Source organism: Tauraco erythrolophus, chromosome 11 (genome assembly GCF_009769465.1).
Source record: "Tauraco erythrolophus isolate bTauEry1 chromosome 11, bTauEry1.pri, whole genome shotgun sequence".
Classification (NCBI taxonomy): Eukaryota; Metazoa; Chordata; class Aves; order Musophagiformes; family Musophagidae; genus Tauraco; species Tauraco erythrolophus.
This window is the reverse complement of record NC_141475.1, coordinates 17,122,979-17,132,430: the sequence shown is the minus strand read 5'-3', so window position 1 is coordinate 17,132,430 and position 9,452 is coordinate 17,122,979. Positions and strand designations below refer to the sequence as shown.

General features: G+C 45.4%; 1 protein-coding gene across 1 annotated transcript; it reads right to left on the bottom strand.

The window, feature by feature from the left end:
- Window positions 1-3,586: 3,586 nt before the first annotated feature.
- LOC104371852 (transmembrane protein 207) lies at window positions 3,587-7,657 on the bottom strand. The gene is made up of 5 exons (XM_009977391.1): window positions 7,583-7,657; window positions 5,752-5,789; window positions 5,290-5,334; window positions 4,701-4,843; window positions 3,587-3,732 (listed from the first exon to the last, which is right to left on the bottom strand). Exons 1-5 carry the CDS (start codon window positions 7,655-7,657, stop codon window positions 3,587-3,589), a joined length of 447 nt encoding a protein of 148 aa, XP_009975693.1.
- Between the last annotated feature and the right edge of the window lie 1,795 nt (window positions 7,658-9,452).

Genomic DNA, 9,452 nt, shown 5'->3' with positions numbered 1-9,452 from the left:
TGAGCTTCCAAAGAGAGAAAAATAAAATTCCATCAAGAAGGTCAGATTTTCTTCCTCAGCTGGGGCTGGACTCCCACAGTTTGCTCTTCTGCCTCTGTTAAATATTGTGGGCAAGTGATTAATGACTGAAATATTCTGTCCGAGCACTCTTACAGGGAGCAGAGGACAATTTCTCCCGGTAGCTCTTGGGTCCCTGCTGTAAGATGCCTTTGAGGGAGAAAGGAAAGAGCCAGACTTGTGCCATCTAGTGACCCGAGGAGAGAGAGCATGTGTCCCCGGCCCCATCCTCTTCCTCCCTGCGCAAAAGCCTTTAGCCCATAATCCAGAGTCTTCAGCTGGCACTAAAAAGCAGATTAATGAGCATTTATCTTATTTTCACATCTTTCATGTGCAACCCTCCTGGCAGATTTGGCCAGTCCCTTGTTATGACTCAGCTGCCTCTGGTTTTGCTCTATTTTGCCTGAGAGCCAGTTTATGACTTTATTATTCAGCTTTTGACATGCGGAGGTGAAAGTCCAGCCGTGCACCTCGCCACGTTCCCTTTGTCTTTCGCTTCCAGATGGTCACCAAGCAATTAGCTCCTCTGCACTGCTCCCATTTCTCCTCTCTCAAGGCGTACTGACAACAATTTCCCCCACAAATCCATCTGCCTTCTAGGGTTTTCTGGGTTTTCTAGAGAAGTTTGCCATTTCTTCTCAAAGTCAGCAGGATGTGTAAGTCAGAGGATGAGTGGCAGCCAGAGGGTCACAGCAGAACGAGTGCTTTTCCAAAGTAGATGCAATTCCTGAGGTGATGAATGATAGAGGAATGGCTTATCTTTCCTTATAACTCTGGAAACATCAGCCAAACTGCATTAAGCACCCTCATTAAGGGCTGAGTGCTTACAAAAGCATAAGATACCAGGTCAAATCTCTGCTTTTGTAAAAATGGGAACACACGTCTGGAGAAACCTTGCCCGTTCTGCTGGAGCACCTGGGAGTAAGGGGGCAGGCTGGGAGAAGCAGCTTTCATAGGGAACAGTCGGTTGGCGGGGCCATCCCAAATACATTTGTAGAAGGAAGGAACCCATCTTCTACATTTCAATGCTCAGGAAGCCAAGGACCAGAGCAATGCCCTGACTGAGGCATTGAGGACTGAGACCCCTCTCAGGCACTTTCCTTCCCCTCCCCAAGCCAGAAGCAAGGTCAATTTATGCCCCTGCCCAAGCAACACTACACAAACACTTTTTTGCAGAAGGGGTGCAGCTGGAGCCTAATTTTGTGACAGCCGGCAGCTTTCTTTACTATAAGCCACTTAATGCAATTTTTGATGGAATAATTTTATTCCTTTTGTGAATAATTAAAGCACCCCGAACATGAAGCTGAAGGCATTCGAATGCACACTAGGAGCACGGGAACACAAACCTGTGCCCACGAATTGTTCTGCAAGAGCAGCAGTCTCCTGGGTGCGTTGCTGAAAGCCTCGCTTGCCCTCTGTTGGGTGGCTGGGAAAGGATTTACCACCTCAGTAATGAGTGCCACTGACTGGACCCCGTGAGAGAGGGATGCAGGGTGACAGAGGCATTGAGAGCAGAGCAGTCCTTGCTTGTTAGCTTCTCCAGCCATCTGATTATAAGGTGACATTCAATGAAATTAAAAGGCGGCAATTTATTTAGAGCCAAGCAATTAATAAGCGGGAGGTGGTAATGTTTTATGCAGCGTGTAACGCAGACAGCCTGTGCAGTTCACTTCCACGAAGGGGCGACTGAAGCGAATGCTGTGTGTAGGTGGGAAGGAAGCGATGGCTGATTTAATGCCCACTAGCAGGCTGCGCAAGCTGAAGTGACAAACATAATCAAATCTCATGCTTCAGGGCATAAATTGAAGGGGTTGAGTAGTGGAAGCAGTTATGTATATAAAAGGTCTGATCCTGAGCCGATTACCTGCAATTCTTACCAAGTTCAGCCAGCAAAAGGACACTCGGGAATTGCTCTTCTCCGCTGGCTAAGCCTGTACTTGCTAATTTCCTTATTAAAAAACCCTGTAATATTTTAGCCTGCTGGCACAAACATTCATTTGCTACAGTAACATTTATTTCCTTTCACACAAGAGTCAAACACTAAAGCTGCTTCTAAAATAAGATTTTATGGAGATAATTTGCGGTGGTGCTGGCAGAGAATTTGTCTCTCAAAATATGCTATAATTCTTTATCTAGTGAAGGTGCTTATACAGCCTCATTACAAGAATATGTGAGCACTTCAGAACCTTTAGTGGATTTATCTTCCCAGCTTCATTCCTGAGCTGGGGTACTGGTACTAACCCCATTCTACAGGTGGGGAGCTGCTCCACGAGGTGGGCTGGGGGCTTCCATTAATCTTTTGAGGTGCATAAGATGGACCCAGCTGCCCACTTTGACTGGAGCTCACGGCTCCATGGGCATGTGGTGCATGGTACTAGGTGTGACATTTACCTTCTGCACCAAGAGGATTCTGATTGCAGCCCCCAGCCCTCACCACTGAGAGATCAGAGGTAGAGACGTCAGGCAGGCTGAATCCAGCCTTCAGTGACCTGCCCGTGACAAACACAGGAAACCTTTGCCTTCATCTGGAATCCAGCTAAGGGGGAAATTCGGCATCTTTCCTCAGTCATTTGAGAACTAGGCAGGTTTATACCTCCCCTAGGAATGGCTTAGGTAGAGCTGATCCTGCTTGGGTATAAGGCAGTCTGAATGGCTTCTTGAAGTCTCTTTCCATCCTCTTAGCAGTGGTCACGTTGAAGAAAATGAAATTCTTTATTGTAACAAATTTCTGTAGCTAAGCACCAAATACCTAACCCATTAATTCATGTCTGTGGGGAACTGCCATGTGGGTTCTGGGCCATTCAAAGCCTGTAGGTCTGCAAGGCTTGGGGCAAGAGTAGCTGGGGACAGTCTCTGTGAAATTAAGGAGAGGTCAAATAAGCGAACTCTTTTTTTTTTTTTTTTGTGATTTGTAACCAGCCCCTGCTGCAGCAACTCACCCCATAATCCTCATCTCTTGCTTTCCCTTCCCTGGCCATAAATTTGCTGCCTTTTGCACTAGGCAAATCTGATATGCTGTGCTAAATATTTTAAATGTGGCAAATGATCCTTCATCGCAGAGTGGCATGATTGCATTACAATGTATTAGAACAACATGACTTTGCCAGAGGGTGTTTGTTGGCACTGTGCCGAGTGAAGGAGACAGCCCAAGTTTGAGAAGTAACTATCAAGTCATTTATCAACATTCGGTCCTAAAACACATGGGGTTGCACCAGCTCGAGCAGCCTTAGAGAGATAAATTGGGAGGCTGAGCCAGAAACCCTGAATACAGCCAGACCTTTGAGGGAGCTTCTCAAAATCCAGAGCCCTATCAAAATGTCAAGCTGAGCTCTTGTGACAGATTCAACACATACTTTTGGCATTTATTCTGTTGCGTTTTGTCTCCCCTTTTAGGTTCAGATGAAATATGTGCTGATTTTCAATCTCTTAGCCAACCTATGGAAAGGGCTGATTTGATCTCACACTACTGTAGCATAATGGAAGGTCTCTGATGAACCAAGTGAAATCGCAGAAAGCCAACACGTGGCATCTAGAGCTTGTTTTCCTTCATAATATCCTCATAGGATGGAGGCAATTCAGTTCCCCCGAGGCTGAACCGTGGGACAGAAGAGGATATCTCCGCAGTCATGCAGAGGCTTGAAGATCCAGAGAACGGGCACTGAGGCACTTCACTCACTGGAGAAAAAGCAAAGCCATAACTGTACAGCAGACAGGCGTGAAGAGCAAGTGTGGGGGTGAGAGGGGTGAGCCTGGGAGGAGCTGCCAAACCACTTGGAAACAAGAAAGGCATGGATCTAATTTTTGAAGCATGGCATCACAAAGCCTCTCACCACAGACTCCAGATAGAAGAAGTAAGAACAGAGGAATTTGGGTGGGTCTGGGGTGGGTCCTCCCTGTGGAGACAGTGTTCATGACCACCCAGAAAACAGGCAATACCTCCTCTGGGAAGGGCTTAGTCTAATGACAGAATTAGCTTTATTCTTCTTGAAGGGACTGTTGTTTGGCCCAGCTTGCTGATGTTGCTGGCAATACTCCAGGTCAGTGCTGGATGTTACACATAGTCATTATAGCCCAGTCCTCAAAACCTGGGTACTCTTGGGGAATGCTGAGGGTGGCTACTGTGATGAACAGCGGCCATCAAGGCAACTTTTTGACAGACCTCAGGGTCTATCAATCAGTTGAGCTGCCTGCTGGGGTGGCTCAAGTAGACCGGTGAGGTCTTGCCTGAGTGAGAAATGTGAGTCATGTATTGAAAAGGGCTGCCTGACCCCAGGCACTGCCTGTGGTTGTGTATGTCGGGCTGCTGAGTGCCCCAGCGCTGAGGAGAAGGTCCTACAACACCTCTAGAGTTAGTGTGGTCAAGCCCTGACTACGCATCTTTGGGACACACAGGGACAGCATTGAGCTCAGCTGAAGGTACAGCTGGGGAAAAGCAGATGTGGCTTGCTTAAACTCTCCATCCCATGGTCTGAACATCCCCCCAAGATACCTGAGCTGGGCGCCCCACTGTTCACCAGAAACACAACACCCAGCAGCAGCCCAGCTCCTTGTCAAGCCTGGCCACCTCTTACTGGGCTATGAATGGGCCACAAGAACCCCACCGGGGCCAGTGGGACCTTGTGGCAGGTAGGGAGAAGACTAACCACAAAAGGCATCCGAGCTGCTGAGTGCAAAGACAGCCAAGGTGTGTCGGGGCGGGGGGCAGCTCCTCCGCTTCAGCCAGCAACGCAGGCAGCAGCAGATCCCGCAGGACAGGAGCGAGGCCAGGAAAAACAACATCAGGAACCTGAGGCAGAGGCAGCAGGGGAGGAACAGTACCATCATCATCTGCAGGCAGTGCTGACAGATGGCTACATGTCTTCAAATTAACATATTCATTAACATCTTTTGCAAATAGATATTAAATGTTGCAGTTTCCCCATCAATGTACAGGACATGATCAAAGTCTCCAGAAACCAATGTCTCAGTGCTGAGGGCTCAGCGCCGAGTGCTAGCTGGAAATTCAAACATTTCTCCCCAAAATCATTCATCGTTTTTTCCCAGCTCAGTTGTCAGTGTACAGTAAGGAGGATGTGGATAAATGGTTCCCATTAGTCAGTAAAGACAGAACACAGGGACAGCCCAGGAGCAATGCTCTCTAGCTATCAGTCTCTCTTAATGCCTTTCTCTCTATATATCCATCAAAGGATATTATTTGCCAGTTTTTCCCTCTAAAACAGATCTGAAACTTACCACACATACCAGCTGCTAAAGTTTTCATCACTCTGCCTGACGCACCTAACAAGGGAAAAAATAAAAGGAACTTTCAGTCCAGTGTGAGGGGACCATACTGGCTCCAACGCACGTCTACCAACACAAAGAAAAACATCATCAGTAAATAGAGGACTGGGAAGTTTTCCTGCATCAAGGGAACTCTATTAAAAGCTTCCCTACGTAGATGGGAGCAGACGCAGATCATGTACGAAGCAGTGTGTAACTGGTTTGCCTTTCAACACTGACACCCGTCACCAGCGTTTTTGCTGAAAACCCAAAGGGTTGCCAGCCTCCCTTTCCTCTTTTGGAAGAAACACCGAACAGCCCTTTTCTGAAAGCCCTTGTTCCTCTGCCATGCCAGTGTACTGGGCAGGAGCACTGCATCCTGGAAAGAGTCCTGGGTGGGAGCAGCCATAGGTGAGAAAACAGAGTCACACTCACCTCTCGCCGAGCTCACAGTTGGACTCAGAGTCTGCTAACTGAAAACACACATGTAAATCAGAGAGGGCAGATATTTTTTATAATTTTCCAGTATAATTACTGATCTTAGAGTAGGAAGTTGGAGAAGAAGAGCCATACGGGTGCTGGCTCCTGTGGGGATGAAGACCAGCCCTCTCCCTACAGACCGCAGGCCTGAGCTCTCGCCACTGCACATCTCTGGTCTGAGCTAGCCCGGAGCGAAACCGGCAGATAACCTTACAGGCAGCTCAATAAATTCAATAGTTTGCAGATGAAAGCGAGGCCAAAGGGAAAGCATTTCTTTTGATGTGAAAGAGGGAAGGATGAGAGCAGGGAGACGCAAGCAGTTGTCAGAGGCTTGTTTACAGAACTGGGCTTTGCTATTTAGAAATGTCTGCTGAAAAATGTCCTGTGACCAAATTCTTGGTCTGTAGCTCATTTTCCAGCAGCTAATTGTGAATGTAGCTGTAAATTAGAGTTGTTTTGACCAAACGTGTGCTTTACCCTGTTTTTGGGTAGTAGTGGTGCATCATTCCCCGAATCAGGTTTCAGGTATTGCAAATATGTGAACCTGAAACATGTTTTTCCGGTATATTTTCTCCTCTCTGCTCAAGCAAGTTTATTTTGGCAAGCCTTGTTGATCTCAGCCTTAGTTTCAGATTATCTGGGCAAAAAGTAGCCGGAGCAGTTCCTTGGTATGATGGAATCAAATTCAATACAATTTTTGGCTGATGGTGTTGGGTGTGTTATAACACTCACCCAACTTTGCTGCAAAAAATTTCAGATAAAATTGCAATACCACTGGGAAGCAGAACGAGCAAGATGGGAGAATTTAGACTAATTTATTGGAGAAAATGATTAGAATGCAATTTGTAAATCATTATTTTACTTTGGATTTCCTTCTGCATATATCCAAAACATGTAGAGATTTATGACTTTCTTTAAGCCAAACTGGAAAGCTCTACTCTGTATTAGAAATTCTTATCAAATATATATAATTGAGAGATCTGATATTATCTCTCTAATAAACAGGGTTTCTTTGTAAGGATTTTGTTATGCAAAGCTTGTGGCACTGTAAACAGCAAGAAACCATCCCACAAATCTCTATATTGTATCTGATCCTGTGCACACGCTGCCTTTTGGTCCCTAGTTTCACCAGAGGTCTTTAGGTTTGATAAGCCTTTCATATAAAACATTGTCTATAAAATTTCATGAGCGGTTGAAACCCAAATGAGAAACAGAGAAAAAGACAGAAGCTTCAACTCCTCCAGACGTGTCCTTTTAAAACCGAGCTAATTTGCCATGTCACACAAGCGCCTTGGTGCAGAATATTTTAATTTTTTTATGTTGCACTTCAACTGATTATGAGAATAACAGGTCAAAACTAGACAGTTGATTGCTGTGGTTACATGCACCCTGAGTATTCTTCATGGCTGAATGACAACCTCTGGATTCTCTTTTATCATCCTTCAAACTACCTCTGCAGAACTACCTTAGTGCAGTTAAACTGTAGCAAAGTGCATCTGCTCTGAGGTAGTAATCTGTCAATGCAGCCAAACACCCACCCATGTTGCTGCAGACCCATGCTCTTCCATTTCAATAGCCATAGACAGAATAAAGGATTAAGCAGCCATGTTTTCTCTGCCTTAGTTGGAATTGTTGCGAGCATTAAATCCTCCCCAAATTCATCAGGTCCTCAAAAAATTCTTCCCAAAATAATAAAAAGGGCTGATGACTAAATTCTATAAAAGCTGAAATCTTCCCCCTACAAAATCCCTAAAATCAGCCTGGTCTCAGCAAAGGGTTTCGTTACCTGTAAGAAGATTAAACACAGAGCTCCTGTTCCTGTGATCCATGAAGTGAAACACAAAGCTCCAGGTCTCTGCATCACTAGCAGTAGAAACGTGGGAAGAGCTTTGTTTGCATCAGTGCTTTATCCTCTGTAATTTGGAGCTTTTTAAAACTTCTCTGCACATAGTGCCCTCAGCCAGAGCACACGTTACCCAATTGGTTCCTTGCACTTTAGACATTAATGCTAGACAGGGAACGAATTCAGGTTTGCATGGACACACTGAAACAGCTGCTGGAAGTTAAAGGAACACTAGTTTAAGGTCAGCACCTTGCAGTTGTTTCAGTATTTTCATAGCTGTTTACAAATTTCTGTTGCTGAGGCTTAGTTCCATATTAACCCACGGCTGAATTTAACAGGACCCGCTACAAATAAGGAATCACTGGAGATTGCATTGTGAGGCCATGTTTCCTGCTTTCGGCTGCAATTCTGGAATTACAGAAAAAGCAGAGCTACCTCCAACCATCCCCCCTATGCACTGTGCCTACCACCTCAAACGTGCACCACGGATGAAGGAAACCCTTCCCTGCCTGAGACAACCCCACTAGCACCTCACTGCTGTTACGCAGCTGCTAGGGTTTGGTTTGCTGGGAAAACGCGTCTGAAAAAACACGCGCCCCCAATAATTCTCGTAAGGGATACAAAATTTCATTGCACAGTATAAGGATCGATTTGATTCTAATGGATAGACCCAGATGACAGAGTTAAACAGGGGTGGAAGATGATTTGCACCATAGCTCTGATCACCGCAGAACGGACGATCCCGATTTGTTCGGCACTCAGTAATAGATTGTCACTGACGTTTACAGCCCATGGTGGAAATGCACCATTAACTACGGTTCTTCCAGATTTAACACAAAGGGTGTTGCTGTGCATATGTTTAGCTGTCGCTCCAGAAGTTAAGCATTATGTTGTGATGCCATTACTTCAGTAATGATTGACAAAGCTGAGCAGCTCTTGATATACCTCTGTGGCTTTGCTTCAACTGAAAGGTCAAGAAGTCTAACCAACTCTGATACATCTATGCAACCCAGGTTTGTTATTTATTGTTAAAGTTTTGCATAAACCCAGTCCAAACCATGGTGTTCTCAAATTAAAGGCAAGCCTCTGAAACGATGCCCTCTGTGAAAGCATCTCTCATAATGGTGCTAAGTGCATGTGCTACACAGTATAAATGGTCTGAATATGTTGGTGTCCTGGTTCAGACCAATCCTTTTCAATTTTGTTCAACAGTAAATTGTCAAACCAATTTCTTAGCTGTTTTCTTAAAAGAAAAAGCTCCTGCAGTATAAAAATGCACACAGGCTTGCTGGGAGCCTTGTGACTCTTACAATTTCAGGCTTCAAAAAGGTCATCCATCAGTGAACTAATTTCAGATTTCTTCCTCTCACAATTGCTTTCCTCATGCTAGCACCTAGGGTACTTCCAATTTAGAGCTTCTGAATGGATCATCCCCAGCATTTCGGGGGGCAGGTACCACAATGAATGAAAAATAACACATAGCATCTGTTCTGGGTCTATTTCTAGAAGAAAAAAGGAAGGATTGAATTCTGTCACTGCTCAGGTTCCTGGCCTCGAGGCAAACTTTGAAGTTTTCTACTGGCTGGTCCCATACAGATGTTTCAAGCGGTGGTGGCAACTTGTGGAGCCTGTCTCTGTATTCTCAGTAATGATGTTGAGAGAAGAGAGGTGGCTAAGAGGGTCCCACGAACAGCCCTGTCTTTTGCTTCAGGCATGATCCTGATATTGAAAAGAGCTGCTGCTTCAGCAGAAAAACTCTGTCCATTATCTGCTGAGCAGCTTGAACACGTTAATGTCATAAAGAGCCTCAGCA